At 37.5% G+C, this 20035-nt stretch overlaps 1 protein-coding gene across 1 annotated transcript in view; it reads right to left on the bottom strand.

Annotated features, from left to right (window-relative positions):
* Nucleotides 1-2127: 2127 nt before the first annotated feature.
* SPTSSB (serine palmitoyltransferase, small subunit B) overlaps nt 2128-20035 on the bottom strand; it is a 34403-nt gene continuing 16495 nt past the window's right edge. The window contains exons 2-3 of the mRNA XM_011967459.1: nt 19164-19256; nt 2128-3690 (exon numbers count right to left, since the gene is read on the bottom strand). Of these exons, the coding sequence (XP_011822849.1) occupies nt 3428-3658 (231 nt within the window). The 5' untranslated portion in view covers nt 3659-3690; nt 19164-19256 and the 3' untranslated portion in view covers nt 2128-3427. The remainder of the gene's footprint in view (nt 3691-19163; nt 19257-20035) is intronic.

The raw sequence follows: 20035 nt of genomic DNA, 5'->3' as shown, positions 1-20035 counted from the left end.
TCATGCCTCTGTCCCATCTACTCTTACACCACAGCCAGTGCCATCATCTTACAGTATAAATGACATCACATTCCTTCCACATCATCCCCCTGCTTACAGTCCCTCAATTAGAGAAGTTTGAATCCTGCTCTACTGCAGCTGGAAGAACTATGTTCCCTTTGCCCCAAGGGCTTCATCATCCCCAGTCACCTGTCTCTGTCTTTCTAGCACACTAGTGGTTTTTTTTTTTTAACTTTATCACAATTCATAAATATTTTGCTTGCTTGAATTTTTTTTTGTTGTTGTTATCTTGCCTACCAGATAGTATCATTAATAAATCCAGAGATGTTTCTGCTTCTGTCTCATTCATTCTCATTTTCTAGTACGAAGCCCAAAGACTAGCACGTGGAAGGATTTTATTCCCTATGTTTTTAAGTAAAAAACTTCAAACACAATGTTAACAGAATTTTGCAATGAATGCCTGTATACCTAGCATCTAGTTTCTATTGTTATATGTTCTTCATCACATATGTTTTCATTTTTCTATCCTTGTATCTATCCATCAATACATGGTTGACTTTTAATAAATTTGTTGAATGAATGAATGAGTGTTACTCTTTTGGTCCATAGCCAGGAGCTGTCCATCTTGAGGTTGGCCCAATACAAACACTGAGCTTCTTTGTTTTTGTGTGGTCACAGGGTAGAAGGAGCTACATAATGTCCTCTTGGGTGGGAGTTTGCTAAGCTCTGTATCAGCAGATTCAGAAATAAGGACAAATCTTACTGGGGATCACTCCAGTAAGAGGATCTAAATATATTTGTGATGGAAGAAGAAAAAAACAGAAAATGCGGATGAGTGATTTTTTTTTCCCGCAAATAACTTAATGAAGATTGGTTAGTCCTATCTTGATATTTAAACTGCCTGATATGTTGACATTTTGTGTTTTTTGTTGCACAAGCAGATAAAAGTAATTATTGACTTGGCCAATGCCAGGGAAAGAACATTTTACAATTTCTTGTTTGGTGAGTGACAAATGCAAGTTCACTGGGACCATGGCACCTTTGGCCTTTCTTGTTTTTAAAGTTCTGTACACATCATTGAAATATCTAAGTAATGGAAGCAAAGGAAAGACACACGAAAAGTGTTTCTAATCTAGGCAAACTGTGGTCAAGGTAAAGAATGTCTCTGCCATATCTAGAAAATAAACTTAGCAGGCAGGGAAAGTAATGCTTACTCTTCTTTCCCACTACACGCTGATAGGTTTTTTTTCCCCCAAACTATTTTTGATTATGTTTTTTGGACGCTGTATTATTATTTTGACTGCTCATAAGAAACACCTTCGAAGTGACATCCTGGGGTGGTGGTGTGCAATAATCTTTTATTAAGTTTTGCTGTGTCTATTCATGTTTATTTTAACTCTCTTATTTTTAGACGGAGGATTTTTTGAGAAGGTCAATGCCGTATCTTTGTGATTGAATTCCAAGAGTGCTTAGCAGGGGTCCATGTATATAAGGGTGTTGAATCATTATGAACTGGGAATGCATCCAAGTTCATGCTTAACTGAGAATTCTCTTTAAATATTTAGAAGTGAAAGCAATCTTTCAAAATAGGCACGTGGGCCTTGGAAGCATAGAAATGGGTGAACACAGCATCCTAGGTACAGCAAAAAAAGTGACAGCTGGGACCTCGGCTTATCATTCCTCCAACCTTGGCTGTCTCCTAATGCTCTTCTTTTTATTTGATGGAGTTATACTTTCAAACGTTGGTGACACTCATCCCATCAACTTTCATTTGTTCATTTTGTCCTCCCCTGGGCTTTCGTGTGCAAAATATTTGCAGGGCCTGGTGTGGTCCTGACCTGGATTTGCATCCTTGCTATGCTACTGGTAGCTAATCCACCTTGAATAAGAAATGTAACCTTTTCAAGTTTCAGGCTCTTTACCTGTAAGTAGGAGATCTTTGCACCTACTCCAACATGGAAAATGTGTCCAGCATGGAGAAGTCCCTTGATAAATGTTAGGTTTTTGTTACCATTTTAAGACCCGTTACCACATTGGATTAGTAAAAAATGATATGCTAGGGAGAAATATGCAATGTACCGTCTAGATATTTAGTGCAATATGAAAAAAAAAAAGTAAATCTGGAAGTAGATATTTACTTACAAAATTAATTTTATTTTGCAAAACTCAACAAATACATGTTCAGATCTGGTTTCTCTTCAAAACATGTGTTTGTTTTTTTAACAAACATGCAAGTTAATTTGGCATGCCAAACATCTTTCTCTCCAGCTCGCCTTGGAAAAAATTTTTTCATAACACAAACAAGGGTGCAAATATTGTTCAAACCTATTTACATTTTTACCCTCTAGAATTACATACATTAATATTTATTGGGAGGAAAGCAAAACTGTAAAACTTAGTCTTTGGCATTCACATTCACTTCAGCAGTATAATTAAAACCTTATATTTGTTTTAAAGATAAACACTTTGAAGGAAATTTAATAAATCTTGTTTTGGCTCTGCAAAAGAGCCACTATATCAAAGCACTTAACTGGAGCTGTTGAGTTCCTGCTGGTAGAATATTACTTCCAGCCTACTTATTAGCTTTTCTTCCTGTGGCCCAATACATGCTTTTTTCCCCTCCGCTGAATAAAAGCACAAAAAGAAAACAATTTCCTTTCTCTTTTCCCCCCAGCATTATGCAAGGCAAGGCAATACCACAAATCACAATATCTGAATTTACTTTGATTATACTTTAGTTTCCTACACTTAAAATTATTTTGTATTACAATACTTACTTGGTTATCTAAAATCAACATTGTTGATTTTAAACGGTTATAAAGCCAGACTTTAAGAAGCATTTAAAACAATTCATGAACTGTGTATGAAAGGAAATAATTGCCTCCAGCTTATTCTTTTGTATTTGAAGTAAAAGAATTTCCAGTATCATCAGTTTACTAGAAAATAAGACTTAGGGGTTCCATATAATTTATTCACATCTTTTTATACATCATAAACAAAGATAGGATACTTCTGACAGTAGCCTAAAAAGAATTTTAAAAATTTACCCTTCAGTATAGAATAAGTGTCAAGGGAGTACTTTAAGTATGATTCTAGTAGGTCTGTTATGAGCTTATTTTCCAAAAAAAATTTTGTAGGAAATTGTTCTGATTTTAAATAAAGTAAATTCATAGATTTGTGTTGAGAGAATTTGATTTGTGAGGTAAAGTCATTGTATTATCTATGGTCTGATGCACAATGTAGCATGTGCGAAAGAAACTAAAGAGACATCTATTTCAAACTCCAGGCAGAAAGGCAGAATATGAGTGCATAGAGAAGAGAGTGCTTTTCAGGTCAGATAGTGAAGGAAGACACAATAGTTACCTAAATCAATAAGTTGTAAGCAATATATAAATATGCAATGCCATTTCACTGAACGTGAACAAGATCAATTAGAAATGGTACTGTGATATCCACATATTTTTGAGAAAAATTCCCAAGCCAGGCGAATGTGGATTGGAATAAAGACATAGGCAGTGTATACCACCATAGCAATAATGGTTAGTAAGATGGTGTTAAACATAGATCGCTCCCAGGGCTCTAAAACAGCACAGCAGCTAATGATTTGGTATTGATAGTAAAGCCAGGAGAAATATTCCTTCACGCGCCTCAAATCCATGGTTGGCTCCTTCAAGTTGCAGTAAGTTTGTCCTGTTAAAAAATGTAACATATTAGAGGACAAGGAACCAAACAAAGAATCTCTTTAAATTTTCATGATCTCAGCATGTTAAAATCTTTCAAAGATTTGTTAAAGATCAGTGAATATATTACTAACATATGAATATTCTGTAAAATAATATATACTATATTAACTATAAAAATTAATCGTATTGTCACCACTACTAATAATTACTACTAAAATTGGCAGCAATAATACTATTAGTAACGGTAATATCTATCTAAACATGATAATGGTTAGAAATAACTTTCATGATAACAGTACCTAAAAATTGAGGTTAGCCTCATTTTCCTGAGCCATGTATACAAAGAGAAATAAAAGTTAACTTTTCTATTTCCTACAGCATATATTCTAACAGAAGATTTAAAACACGGTGTGCAGAGAAGAAATAATATAGCAAGCCCAAGGTTACTACTCTTAAGAAGGGCATGCTTGCAAATTTAGTCCTTGACTGGCATCTGAGAACGTGGCCTTTGGAATGTTCTCTCCATTTCCTAACAGATAAGGAAGATTCACTGTGCCTAATCCGTACAAGCAATACAATTTATAGTGAATATCTACTGTATTGTGGTAGTCTGGAATTTTTAATTGCCAAGCAAAGTGTGCCCACATGACCAGCCCCAATATAAACTTTGGATGCTGAATTTCTTTCTAATCGGTCTCCCCAGGCAGAAGCTGTACATACATTACTGCAGTTTTTGCTGGTAGAGAAAGGAACTCTTAGGTGGATAATGCTCCAGAATCTGGAGAAATTCATGTACATGCTTCTGATGCGCTCATGAATAGATACTCTGTGGATAAATATATGTTGACTCCCACAAGTCCTTCTGGTGAATCACTGGACATGTGGGTGGTCTTAGGGATCCCCAAAACAAATGGGAAGCCCTAGGCGTACCTTTGGGTGGTCATTTGGTTTTGTAGTAAAGAACTTATAAAAACCTCGTTAGTGTTTCATTAGTCTTCAGATAGGACCACAGTTACAACCACAAGTAAAACTTCCCTGAAAGATGTCATTTCTTAGAAAGCTTCCTGGGGGCTGGGTGCAGTGGTTCATACCTGTAATCCTAGCACTTTGGGAGGCTGAGGTGGGAAGGTCACTTGAGGCCAAGAGTTTGAGGCTACATGGCAAAACCCCATATCTACTAAAAAAATACAAAAATTAGCTGAGTGTAGTGGCTTGCGCCTGTAATCCCAGCTACTAGGGGGAGGGGGAGTGGGGGCGCTGATGTGGGAGGATGACTTGAGCCTGGGAGGCGGAGATTGCAGTGAGCTGAGATTGTGCCACTGCACTCCCGCCTGGGAGACAGAGGGAGACTCTGTGTCAAGGAGAGGAAAAAAAAAAAAAAAAAGCCTTCCTGGGAGATATTGCAGACTTTCATAGGCATAGTGGTGGGTGTCTCTGAAAATACAGGCTCATCTTTGTGCCTCTTTTGCTTACTCCTAAGAATAAGATGGTGTCGCATCATCAAAGTTCACTTTGATAACTTTTACTATTCAAAGCACAGTGAGGATTTTTAAAGATAATTTCTATCTTCTGATCCGAAAATGTCTCTTTTTTCTTTTGAGTATAAGCAAGATGCATTTGTTCTATAAGACTGTGGACTCCTTAGGCTATGGGGAAACCCTCATTGATCTTTGTATACTGGACGCTAGGACAATGCATGGCACAAAGATGGTCATCAGTAAGTATTTGCTGAAGGAATGAGTAGATGAATGAATAACAGGTAACCAACTTAAAAAAATAATTATAGAGCACTCATAGTATCAACGTAAGTAGAATACAGTTAGCTATTGTTGATTTTCATACAGCTTGACTCTCATAAGAAGTGATCCATTTTGACAAGCATCATTTTCACAAAAACTTAAAATGGAAAGCCCCTGTGTGACCAGGTCACAATTATCTGTAATAATGGCTAAGATAATCCAGACAAATAGATAATACAAAACTGAAGCATTCTGACTTTCTTATGGAATGAAAAGTCAGCCTCTCGTCTTTCCTAGAAGCCAGAGTAAAAACTAAATAATTTGATTTAAATTACCTCAATAATTTAAATTATGAAATTTAAGTTGGTAGGTGGACTTCAGTGAGAAGTTACCTCCAATGTTCTTTCCCCCAACTCTGACTTCACAGAAACAGCAAAAGTCAATAGGGTTAGGTCTTGGAGGAAATGAATGACAGAAGGAGAGTGTCTTAGTCTGTTTGTGCTGTTATTACAAAATACCCTAGACTGGGAAATTTATAGATAATAGAGATTTATTTCCCAGTTCTGCAGGGTGGAAGTTCAAGATCAAGGGCCCAGCAGTTTTGGTGTCAGGTGAGGACGCTGCTCCATCTCTGCTTCTAAGAATGCTATGTACATCACACAGCAGAAGGGATGGAAGGGCAAAAGGCTGACTCTGTGGAAAGCCTTCTTTTATACAGGCTTTAAGTGCCCTAAAGGAAAAATACCGTGTATAAGGGGCTGTGGGAAACCTAAGCACAGCTCTGAGGAACAAACTTTTGAGATAAAGTCCGAGGGATCATTATGAGTCAAATAGATAGAATAGGCAGTGAAGTGGGGAGAACAGCCAAGACAGAGGGAACAGTATGTGCAAAGGTTGTAGGTGGGAAGACGTAGGTTGGTTTCGAGGGGCCACCGAGGGAGCAGGGAGTGTGATGACACTGAAGAGGTGGGAATGGCCAGAGTGAGGGCAGGAGCTATAGGGGCTAGTTGGATAGGTTAACTGTTTTATCTTCAACCTCTGAGTTAGGGCAATGCTGTGGTGGGTTTGAGAGGAGGAGGGGTTAAGTTCATGTGATAACGCTGCATTCTGGAGTAGAGTTGAAATGACTTTGGAGCCCAATTATTTCAGAAAATCTGTACCTCTACTCTTCCCTTGGGCATTACTGTTTTGGAATTAATAGTGTACTGAGAACTTGTTTAAAATATTCTTAATACTCTTCACTTTTACAAATGAGATAATATTGCTTATTTAGAAATATTATTAACTTTTGTCTATATGTCATGGATTTTCATTATTTATTTAATTAATTAATTTATTTATTTGTTTTTGAGACAGAGTCTCACTCTGTCACTTAGGCTAGAATGTAGTGGCATAATCTTTGCTCGCTACAACTTCTACTTCCCAGGTTCAAGAGATTCTCCTGCCTCAGCCTCCTGAGTAGTTGGGATTACAGGCATGCGCCATCATGCCTAGCTAATTTTTTTTTTTTTTTTGTATTTTTAGTAGAGATAGGGTTTCACCAGGTTGGCCAGGCTGGTCTCGAACTCCTGACCTCAGGTGATCTGCCCGCCTCTGCCTCTCAAAGTGCTGGGATTACAGGCATAAGCCACTGCACCTGGCCTTGTTGTGGCTTTTACAACTGCACTAATTGCCGGGCTCGGTGGCTCACGCCTGTAATCCCAAAACTTTGGGAGGCCAAGGCAGGCGGATCACCTGAGTTCTGGAGTTTGAGACCAGCCTGGCTTACATGGCGAAACCCTGTCTCTACTAAAAATACAAAAAATTAGCTGAGCATGGTGGTGGGCACCTGTAATCCCAGTTGCTGGGGAGGCTGAGGCAGGAGACTCACTTGAACTTGGGAGGCAAAGGCTGCAGTGAGTCGAGATCTCACCATTGCACTCCAGCCTGGGCAAAAATTCTGTCTCAACAAACAAACAAACAAACAAACACACAAACTGCACTAATTAAGCTAGGCCTGGTGGGGCAGGACAATAGTCTCAGGTACTAGAGAGGCTGAGGCCGGGGGAAGGACCCCTTTGGCCTAGGACTTCAAGTCCAGCCTGAGAAACGTAGTGAGATCCTGGCAAAAACAAAACAAAACAAAACACTCTAATTTTTTTTTTTTTTAATGCATTGATTAATTTCCTGGCTATTGCGTTCTCTATTAAAATTAGAATTCCTTGCTTGGGCAGCCCTAGCCAACACCTTAATGATGGCCTTGAGAAAGACCCTGAGCCAGAGGCACCCAGCTAATCTGTATCCAGATTCCTGAGCCATAGAAACTTCAAGATAATTAATGTCTATTGTTTTAAACTGCTAAAAATCAATCAATCAATCACTGAATAAAAGAAACAGCAGATAAAAAGCACACCAACCTGTATAACACCAACAGTGGATACATGGTAAGATCTTGATCACAAATACCCTAAATCTGCAATGACTTTAAATCTGGCTGTTTTAAATATACTTTTGCACTGCTAACCATTTAAGCGGTTAAGATTAAAAAAATTTTTTTTGCCAGTTTCCACAATCTCAGCCCTCTAAGTAGCTAGAACTGACATGTGAAGTGTCTCTTGAAAGCACTGATTGTCTCTTTTTCTTTGATTCATTTTCCCCTTATTGATGATAAGCAATTTTAAAGACAGTTTGTGTGTCATTTCTTATTATGTGAAGGTGAGAAGAGCGAGAGTTGGTTATTATTGGTGAACCATCTGCTACAATCTATTGTTAGAATGCACCCTATTTTTAGGTTCTAGATTTGCTTAGGTAATATATTTCTACCTTCTGTGAGTCAACTTTCTTATCTCCTATGGGACTATATACAAGATTAAAAGGAAAAAAACCACTGTAGACAATTTGATGAGTAATGTGGTTAGGAGAATTCATTCATTCATTGAATGAATACATTTTGAGTACTACTATGTGGCTCCTTCTGAATATTAATGGCTTTGGAAAGACTTTATTCTCAGAGGCATTACAGGCAGGAGATGGTCTTCCAGGAAGCAGCAAACTGGACCATGTAACAAACGTGCAGTGATCAAGGGCCCAGGAATGAGCACTAAGTGGGAGTAAAGGACATGGGAAAATGCTAAGAAGAAAGCTAGAAAAAGAGGCTGCATTTGAGGAAATAAGATGACAGAAATACTGTGAAATTAATTATCCAGAGATAACCTAGAACTAGATGACAGCAAACATTTTAAAGTTCTAAATTTTCACAATGAAATGTGATCTTAATCTATCCACTTCCTTAGAGACCTAGTGCTACATCTCAGCAAAGCTAAACCAATAACTTGAAATGCTTACTTTATTCAGGCACACCATGCATCTCCTGTTTTCAGTTATGTGCTTTTGAAAAGATGACTTTCGATATATGGAAAAGAAGGAGAGAGTAGTTTATTCTTTTTTTTTTTTTTAAGCTTCCTCTAAACTTGATGACTTTAAAAATGTTCTTAGATCTTTCATGAGATTTTGTATTCAAAAGTGGCACTCCTAGGCAGACTGTGATGTGTCTTCAGGCAGGGATACAGTGGCCTGGGTACAGTTTGACTCTGACACGCTGAGACTGTGATAATACCTGCTGTAGACTGAATGTTTCTGTGTTGGAAGTCCACTAAAAGGTTATTTCATAGCTGGGAATGTAGAGAAAATGATTATTTCTTATTTCTGATTGTTGCTACTCTTTTATCAATGGGTGATGATTTTCCTCTCGTTAGATTTGTGTGCAGTAGAGAAGGAGATAAAACTTATACCTCCTCTCTCAGACAGAGAGGGAGAAGATTTGAGACTTATGACTCATATTATGCAGGGGCAGTACTTTGTTCTGGCTTGGATGCAGAAGAAAGTGAATAAATGTAACAATTAAGAAAAAAAACACATGTGGTAACATGAACATTGCTGTATGAGTCATGGCATGTGAACACTGTTGAGGGGAGCTTGCAGAAAAAGTATTGGCTGGGCTTGCTCAGGGAGCTCTTCGTTGTTGTTTTCTGTTTTGGGGAACAGCACTGGTAGGAAGTCAGGTAACTGCAATGAAAGAGGCGTAGCAGGTGATTTGGTACAGTGGCATTTACCTTGGAAATATTGCAGAAGATGTGATCCGTAGCCCTCTCCTGCCAAAAAAAAAAAATACCCCAAGTTATTGGATTTTCTCATTAAGGAATTTTTTATTCTAAAGGTAGCTATTCTCCTGGGGAAAATAAAGACTTAGTACATTTTGGTTTAAATTTACTTCTAGAATATCAGAATAAGGGACTAAATAGTCAGAAGGGCCTAAAGTTGATTTTTGGGTTAACTCCTTCTCAACTCACTTTGGAACTCTACATCAATCACTCAGCTTCATTTTTTTTTTTTTTTTTTTGTGCTTCATATTTGGAACCTGAAAATCTGAGAAGTGATAAAAGCGTCCTGCCAGTTTCAGAGAGAGAGATGCTGTATCTAAAAAGAGACTCTTTCTGTACTCACAGTAGCTTTCTTTGGAAACAGCTTAATATGACTTACTCAAGTACAAGCCTTGCTTTAACTAAGTAATTCATTTATTCAAAAAATTAGGAATACAGCGATTTCCTTCCAAAGAACACAGTATGGAAAGGGGGATAAAAATGAGTAACTTTACAGTGGAGAAAACTGATAAGCCCTGCTTCAGGCAGATGATCAAGGCCAACATTGATCATTATTAATCATGTTGATAATAGGTCTTCATGATATGAAGTCAAAAAAGACACTTTACCTCTGTAGTCTTCTTCGTAGTAACCCGTAGCTCCAGCCTAATCTAATACCTAAAGCCTAATGTCTGATACCTAAAGAAAGGTATCAGACAAATTGCAATAGAGGGGCATTCTACAAGATACCCTACCAGTACTCCCCAAAACCCCCAAGGTCATCAAAAACAAGCAAAATGTGAAAAATTGTTATAGCCGAAGGAGGCTAAAGGAGGCATTATGACTAATTGTAATGTGATATCCCAGATAGAATCCTGAAACATTAAATGTCCCTGAAAAGGGACATTAAGTAATAATTAAGGAAACAGGAGTAAAGTAAGAACTTTAGTTAATAGTAATGTATCAATATTGGTTCATTAATTATAATGAATATGTTATACTAATGTAAGATTTTAAAGGGGACACTGGATGTAGAGTATATGGGAACTCCCTGTATTGTCTTCTTGATTTTGCTGTAAATCTACAACTGCCTAAACAATGAAGTCTATCCAAAAGAGAAAAGATTAATTAGGAAAACCTTCTAAGGTCCAGATTTATCCCTATTCTAAACTCCAGTGAACTTTGCTGATGTTTTATTTCCTATCTGGAAAACTTTTCCCACTATGTACATAGATGAGTAATATCCTTGTATAAGACACTGGCTTTTAAAATTTGTTAAACACAACAGAGAGGAAAAATACATCTTACATTGTGATCCATGGTGTATACATACACACACACACACACACACACAGAGAGAGAGAGAGAGAGAGAGAGTGAGAGAGAGAGAGAGTCATATAACTGAAATGAACATCTCTCAAAAGAATACTTTGCAGGGCATGCTGATATTTTTTATTCTATTCTGTTTCATTATATTTATTCTTATCTATTCTAGTTAATTCTACCTTATTTTGTTGTTCTCTTCTTTCATTAAAAACATCCTGATTGTGATTTACTACATTGATTTCTTAACCTACTAATTGCAACCTGCAGTTGGAAAAATCCTACTTTAAGGCTTAAGTGTTAGCTTCTCTAAGATGTCTCTATACTGCCCAATATGGCAGCCACTAGTCACACATGACAATTTAAATGTCTAGTGTTTAATAGCTACATATGGCTAGTGACTACCGTATTGGAGAGCAGAGATATAGAATATTTTCAACATTGCAGAATATTTTGTTGGATAGTGCTGTGGACTCTCTCCATCTGTTGCTTGCACTAATGAAATAGCCTAACTACTTGTCTCTTTTTTACCTTATAATCTTCTAAACTGCTGCTAGAATTAACCGTCCAAACTTAACAGATTCATTTCTCTTCTTGAAAGCCTTCAATGGCTCTCCATTTCCTATGAAATAAAGTCTTCGTTTAAGGCCCTTCACAGTTTCATTTCTTCACCTCTCCAGTTAAATCTCTCAACTCTCCTGCTAAATGCCATTCATTCTAAAGCTTCTATGTTTTCATTCATGCTCTTTTCTTTTCTTGAAGTTTTCTTGTGCCCCTTCTCTGCTAGATAAACTCCTATTTTAAGCTATTACTTAAAGAAGTTATTTTAAGGCATATCTTCTATATCCTTTCTTCTTTGAAACAGTCTCAGAAGACCCCTCTCTTGCAAAGGAAAATATTATTACTTTCTTTTATGTGTTACCATTGTAGCAACATTTTTAGTTATGCACAGTCTGTTTCCCCACAAGACTATGAATAGGGCTTTGGGTACTAGGAATGTACGGCATTCATCTTTTTATCCCCAGTGCCTGGTTGGTGAGCTGGCCTGTTGGCTGACTGACGGATTCAGTTGTAAGTTGGTTGAGGGCAGGAAGCCCACTCAAACTTACTTAATATTTCCACAGCACAATGTGGGGATCATAAAAGGTGCTTCTGAATTCTCATTGTCTGCTTTCAGGCAGTGAGTTTTAGACAGATTGTTTTGTGATAATTCACTGCAATCTGTTTTTATTTTTTTTATTTTTTGAAGCATAGAAGGGCTCTGGTGCTAAATTTTTAAAAAATGTATAACAAGTGCTTTTTAACTTTCTTATAATGCTAAAAGTTAATAGACTTTGCAGGTGAATAAGAAAGACTTATGAATTAGTTTTAAATCCTATTAAAATAGCTCTTAGAAGTGCTTACTCTAGGTGAGTAATAATTTAAGATTGGTAGGTAGAAAAGTGGTTCTAATGGGAAAAATTCCAGGATGGGAACACCTGGACACTTGAAGATTTGAATTCTATTGCAGCTCTTTTCCTCTCTTTCTATTTATTTATTTTATTTGTGTCTTTGGGTAAATTCCAAAATCTTCTTGCGTCACAGTTTCTCCATGTGTAAAACTAGGATAATTGATAATTGTCTCTAAGCCTGTTTGAGTGATGTAGTAAGGAGAGGTGGAATGGGTTTTAGCTCTTTAGATGTAATAGTAATATTCACAGCAACTGCAGTGTCTTGTCATTACTTGTGGATGGGTAAAACTTTAAACCACTTGTAAGTTTTTATGAAATTATAGACTCAAAGAGTCTTTGTGGAATATAACAGTTACTTCAACAATGGAGTGATTTCTATATTTGATGGGGAAAAAACTACCCCTTATTTATGTTCGCTAATTGAATTGCCTAGTACCTTAAAATAAATAAATAAATACACACGTGTATGTAGCCATGATTGCAAGCCACTAGTTGAAAGGTATTGGAACCTCTAAACAAATGGTCCAATTTTTTGGGGGCAGGGCCACCGCACACTATTGTGTGGGCTGTGCACTGCACAACCAATGTGATGGTTCTTGTCTCGGGGGCCTAATCACAAGCTGCATCTTCATGTGAGCACAATTAGATTCACAGAGATACAAAGACATGCAATTTCTTATTGTATCAGAGACATGAATGTGGTTTAAGTTCATCTGATTAATGCCAAAACCCCATATTGCTTCTGTGTAAGAATTGGACATAAACACATTTTATTGGCTGCTCAGTTTCCAGATATTTTGCTCTACATTCTATGTGGGTGACCACAATGTTTTCTGTGCCCCACTGTAAATTCGATCCTTGTTTAAACTTTTAGGGGAGAATTTCCTTTTCATCTTAGAATACTCCCCAGCCTTCCTTTGGCAACCAATTCCTCATGTTGACAGCAGAGTGCATACCAGAAGTCAGACTAGAGGTGAGGATTTGGAGTCCAAGTTTTTAGAGAAAGCTGAAAAAAACAACTTAAAAGTTTATGATGAATCAAAGCTAGGGAAGAAAATTGAACAACTATAGGGCAATTAAGGAACTTTCTCTACACATTCATTAGTTGGATAATTTTATAGACCCTCTAGAGAGTAAGAAACAAACAATTGTAAGTCAAAGCACATTATTGGTTTAGGCAGCAAAGTTACTCTAATTAAATTTTATAATCTTATACTTGGAAGTTTACTGAAATCATTTACTAGAAGGAAAAAGTCTCTCTAACAGTTTAGTCAAGTTTTTGTTGATACAGTGTTTTGTGTTATATACAAGAACAGAGTGTTTTGTGGCTACCTGAACTCACCTTGTTTTATTTATGTATTTATTTATTGAGACAAGGTCTCGCTCTGTCACTTAGGCTGGAGTGCAGTGGCATGATCACAGTCATTGCAACCTTGAACTCTGGGGCTCAAGATATCCTCCTGCCTCAGCCTCCCAAGTAGCTGGGACTATTGGCGCATGCCATCACGCCTGGCTAATCCTTAAAAAACAGTTTTGTAGCGGCCAGTTTGTACTTTGTTGCCCAAGCTGGTCTCGGACTCCTGGCTTCAAGCAATCTTTCCACCTTGATTTCCCATAGTGATGGGATTACAGGTGTCAGCCACCAGGCCTGGCCTGCACCAATTTTATTGCCTTCCATTTGTATTAACACTAACAAAAGCAAAACAACAACAACAACAACAACAACAAAAAAAACATGTATTTCTGGTCCAACTATCAATTGAAGTCATTGTGCAACATGACATGTGTTGAGTAACTGCAATTTCAAGGCAGTCTTTTTTTTGGTCATCTTCTAATAGATTACAGAGGAATTTATGAATGAGAAACTTCTGACTGGGAAAGAAAATTCAGAATTTGACTTTAACAAAAATTCTCATGATAATATAGAAAATACTAAATTCAGATTAGATTAATCTCAATATTGTGTGGCTATCAAAAAGAAGATACATATTTAGAAAATAAAAAGAGTGCCACATACATTGATGCTGAGTAGATACTAGGAGTAGGAAGAGAAATTTGTAACAAGGGAATGGTCTATCTTGTCTTGCTCCTGATGTTCTTTCACTTCCTAACATAGAAACAGGACAAGGATCCCTGTTTATTTCTGGCAATACTGGAAGGGAGAGTATGGCTTCTAGGTCAAGGTTTAGCTACAATGTTATTTCTTAGGATGAGCTTCTTTATAACTATGTTATTCAAGAAGAAAAGAAACTTTGTTGTTATCTAAAGAAGGAAAAGGGAAAATATATAGCTTCCGAATGGCTTTTTCCTTTCGAATATATTATTGCCAAGGGCTGCCAGCTTGTTTTTAGAAGCAAAAAGTGAACAAACTGCAACATTAACAATGGCATTAAAGCCACTAAAAGTTGTTTTCTAAGTCATTAAAAGTGTATCCACATTCATGGAAGCATTATTCACAATAGTCAAAAGGTGGAAGCAATCCAAATGTCCATGGACAAATGGATGGAAACATAAGACGTGGTGTATACATACAATGGAATATTATTCAGCTTTAGAATAGAAGGAAATTCTGGCACATGCTGCAACATGGATGAGCCTTTCTTGTTGAAGAGAAATAAGCCAGTCACAAAAACTGTATGATTTCACTTACATGAGTTTTCTAGAGTAGTCAAACCATAGAAACAGAAAAATGATGGTTATCAGGGGCTGGGGAGATGCAGAAATACAGAGTTGTTGTTTAATGGGTGTAGAGTTTCAGTTTTGCAAGATGAGACAGTTCTAGAGATTGGTTGAAGAACAATGTAAATATACTTAACGCCACTTAACTGTACTCTTAAAAATGGCTAGGATGTCAAATAGTTTACCACAATTAAACATTTTAAGAAATCAATGAGTAACCCTAAAAATTATGAAGGACTGAAATTTTAAAATAAACTTTAAAACAGTCTGAACAATATTTTTAAAAAGTTATTAAAAGTCAATGAGAGTCTCAAGTTGGAATGGGGCATTACCAGCCTAGCAAAATCACACCAATGTACCATACAAAGGTGAATAAGCAACCGCAAAGGCCTTCAAATAATAATTGTGAGGTCCCAATTGGGGTTCCCTTCTTGGTTGTCAAAATAGAAGGGGAAAACTCAGAAGAGCCAAACCCCCAAGAACCTTCTTGAAAAGAGAGCTGATATATTTAGGTATGCTCTTGGCATTGGTGAAATTCTAATAGCTTAATGTTCTACAGTACTTGTGGGAATTATGAATTCTATGATATGCTTAACTGCCTTAGGAAAGGCTTGATTTTTTTTTCTAAGGCCTTTGTTTTTTTCCTAAAAGCTAGAAGCCTGACCATGAACAATTAAGCCTTTTTCTCTTCCCTACCTACTGTTATTACATTTTATGAATCTTCAGCAACTGAAGACCTTTATCCAGTGAATAATTTGAGGGTGAAAAAGGTGAGTTACTACAGTATTGATCTGTCAGGAGCACGTTCTCAGAGTTCTGCTGAAGCAAATCTGGTTGTATAAGGAGCTGCTTAGCCGAGACCTTTCCAATAGTGTTTTCTAACATTAATTGTCCGTTTCCTTTGCACTGTTTTGGGTAACATTGAATAGACATGTTTATACAACTTTTTATAAAATGTATTTATTTGTCTTTCCCACTTCTACTTATTCTTTATTTCTTATTACATTGTCTGGAAAGCTGTGGCAATGAGGTCAGTGTTTTTCCTATTTTGGTGACTGACAACATTGAACTTTCATAGATGTGATTTTGTGACAGTAGTAATCTAGCTTGCTGCCCTTTCATTGTCCTCAGTTGACCTGCTTCTGTATCTCAGTTATTAGTGCTTTTACAGAAAAGAGTGGATGCTGGGCGTGGTAATCCCCACACTTTGAGGGGCTGAGGTGGGAGGATCTCTTGAGCCCAGGATGTTGAGGCTGCAGTGAGCTGTTGTCATGCCACTGCACTTCAGCCTGGACAACAGGGTAAGACTCTGTCTCAAAAAGAAGAAAAAAAAAAAGGAAAAGAAAAGAGTGGAGAACTAGGCGGATCAGGCCATAGAGACAGGCATAGCATTGATAAGGTGCTCTCTCTGCCAATCCCTGAATCAAGGGACATTTCCCTGCTTGGTTAGTTATACTGATGTATTCCAGGTCAGATGGTTTCAGAGACAGAGACGGAGGGGAAGTGAGAAGGGAAAGTAGGAGTTTATAGTCAAATTCATGAGTATTCAGTCAAAACATGTTGCTTTAGGCACCTAAATTACTTAGATTTTATAATCTTATACTTAGAAGTGAGTTACTGCAATGATATACTAAAAGAAAAAACTCTCACTGACAATTTAGCCAAGTGGATTTCTGATTCTCCTGAGAACAGTGTGGAGATATTACTGTTGGCTTCATCCTCCTTCACCTGCTCCCAGCCATATGGCTACCTACATGCTTCCAGTGCAAAGCAGAGGAGTGGTGAGATAAAATGATTTACTCCCTCTGAATAAAGCTGGCTTGTTGTCACGACGAATGCCAGAGGGAATCTTCCAAAACATAAAAATACTTATATTGGGATATTGTAGTAAGTCAGATATTAGCTGCCCAAAAGCTATGTCCATGTCTTGGAAGCAGTGAATATGACCTTTTTGGAAGAAGTCTATGTAGCTCAATTAAGTTAAGGATCTTGAAAAAAGAGCATCCTGTATTACCCAGATTAGCCTTAAATCTAAGGACAAGTGTTTTTAAAAGAGAGACACAGCGAAGGCCCTGAGAAGACAGAGGCTAGATCAGAGTTATGTAGCCACAAGCCAAAAAAAATACGCCCAAAGCCACCAGAGCTGGAAGAGGTGAGGAAGAATTCTCCCTAGAGCCCTTGGAGGGAGCACAGCCCTGCCAACACTTTGATTGCAGACTTCTAGCCTTTGGGACAATCAGAGAGCAAACTTCTGTTGTTTTAAGCTGCTAAATCTGTGGTGATTTTTTACAAGAGCCTTACGAAGCAAATACAGATATCTTCCTTAGAAATGGTAGAATCTTATAATGTGAACTGTTTGCAGCGAACAGAAACTTTTTTTTTTTTTTTTTTTTTTTTTTTTTTTGGGATTGAGTTTTCCTATGTTGTCCAGGCTGATCTGGAACTCCTGGAGTCAAGTGATCCTCCTGACTTCAGCTTCCCAAATAGGTAGGAATATAGGCTTGCACCACTGCCCCCCGACCCCTGGCAGAAACAGCAGTTTTCAGTACCAGTGTGGTAGGCAATGGCTAGATGCCTAACTTAAATTATCCCTGTTTTGAAGATGAAGAAACTCAGGCTCATGAGGTCATGTGGAGAGCTGGCTGGGAATCCTGCTGACAGGTGTTATAGTGAAGTGGTTACAAGCTTGGGCTCTGGTCCTGTCTGGGTTTGAATCCCAACTCTATTCTTACTAATTTTGTGACCCTGGCCAAGTTACTCAATCACTCTGACCCTCAGTTTCTCTAACTGGAGAATAGGAATAAGATAACTTAATTCACTCAAATGCTGGGATGATTAAAAAGTATAAAATATTTAGAATAACACATAGGAAGAGCTAAGTGAATGCTAGCTATTATGATTATTACCACACTATGCTAATATGCTGTTGCTAGATTATGACTACCAGGCAAAGAATGAAAGAGAATGGGATCATTTTTAAGGCAGGACATGTGACTTTTATTGGTTACTAAATTCAAAGCCAGTTTTAGAGAGGTTATTCTTCAGAATGTTTATTCAATTTTGGTGTGGCTGTCATAAAGGAGACAAACAGGCTTCAGCAACCTCAATGGCACCTGTTCTTTCTTGAATACCTTACAGTGTTTTACAAATGCCAGGCATCCTACAAGTATTTTTGAATTAGTAAAATCGAGGCTTGTTATCAATAATGTTAAGGTAATATTGAGCTTTCACAAATATTTTTAAATGAAGAAACTATTGCCAACCATTTCAGAGTTACAAATCTCCGAAAACACTGTAGCAAAAGGGGAAGGATTAGGAAACAATCATTCATAAGATAAATCTATTTCTTTTTGTCCACGTCCCCTACCCTTGGCTGATAGGTCACTTTTACTACAGGTCACTCATTATAATTGAATAAAAGTGGACAGGCAGCTAGTAGTATCTAGGTGTTTTTTTGTAATTCTATTTCTTTTTCTTTCTTTATTAAAAATAAAGGAACCAGAAAGAAAATTAATGTTCTATTATAAACGTTAGGTATCTTCATTTTAATTGTTAATATTTTTTGAAAATAATGTTTTCATTTTACCATATTTTTCTCTGAATTTGTCTGATCTGGTTAATTAAATGCTTATTAGAACATATATTCCTCTCTTGTACCAAAGGTCTTCAAGGATAAGATGCTGCTCCATTTAAATAAAAGATGAAGGATGTCGAAACACAAGCAGCCCCTTCATTGAAACACAAGCAGCCTTTAATCACTAGACCCATAAATAAGACAGTAGCTGGTGCTATGCAATTCTAACACTGGCACTGGTGCTGGGATTGGCCTTTTCTAGGCAGGAGTTCTTAACCTGGAGGTCAAGGACTTGCGGGGAGGGTCCTATGGACCCTTTGCAATGTATGCAAATTTTGTATAAACATTTTTTGGCACACGTTTCAAAGGAACTTGGAATATCCATAAGCTGAGACCACCAAATCACTAAAGCTAATTGCCCCATTTTATTCCCTTGTATCATCTCAAATGCCAATATAGTATCCAGTGTATAATAAATGATTGCTGGCTGCTTAGGAGAGAACTAGAAGCTTCATTGTGTTAATGACACCATCTCACAGTGAAAAGGGGCAGACTTCTCAAAGGAAGCCTCCATGATATAATCAGAATTTACTTACCTAAGAAAGTCCAGGTCTGGGTCTTCAACCTTGCTCCTTCACGAAATGATCCAGTGTGGGTTACTTCTCCTCTCTGGGTTGCTGTTTCCTCATCTGCAAAATAAAGATTTGAATTAAATAAACCAAAAGATGTCTTCAAATTTCAAAACCATTCTGTCCCATGTAAAAGGTCATTAAACCACTTAGATGGATAAACTCTCACAAGTCTAGAATGTGTTATAAAAACAAACTTCCCCAACCTAGCAAGGCAGGCCAACATTCAAATTTAGGAAATCCAGAGAACGCCACAAAGATACTCCTAGAGAAGAGCAAGTACAAGACACATAATTGTCAGATTCACCAAAGTTGAAATGAAGGAAAAAATGCTAAGGGCAGCCAGAGAGAAAGGTCGGGTTACCCACAATGGGAAGACTGTCAGACTAACAGCGGATCTCTTGGCAGAAACTCTACAAGCGAGAAGTGAGTGGGAGCCAATATTCAACATTCTTAAAGCAAAGAATTTTCAACCCAGAATTTCATATCCAGCCAAACTAAGCTTCATAAGTGAAGGAGAAATAAAATCCTTTACAGGCAAACATATGCTGAGAGATTTTGTCACCACCAGGCCTGCCCTACAAGAGCTCCTGAAGGAAGCACTAAACATGGAAAGGAACAACCAGCACCAGCCACTCAAAAACATGCCAAATTGTAAAGACCACTGATGCTAGGAAGAAATGGCATCAACTAACGAGCAAAATAACAGGATCAAATTCACACATAACAATCTTAACCTTAAATGTAAATGGGCTAAATGCTCCAATTAAAAGACACAGACTGGCAAATTGGATAAAGAGTCAAGACCCATCAGTCTGCTGTATTCAGGAGACCCATCT

This window comes from Mandrillus leucophaeus, unplaced genomic scaffold (assembly GCF_000951045.1).
Source record: "Mandrillus leucophaeus isolate KB7577 unplaced genomic scaffold, Mleu.le_1.0 Scaffold1198, whole genome shotgun sequence".
NCBI classification, from domain to species: domain Eukaryota; kingdom Metazoa; phylum Chordata; class Mammalia; order Primates; family Cercopithecidae; genus Mandrillus; species Mandrillus leucophaeus.
Note: the sequence above shows the minus strand (reverse complement) of the source record. Positions and strands in the feature narration are given on the sequence as shown.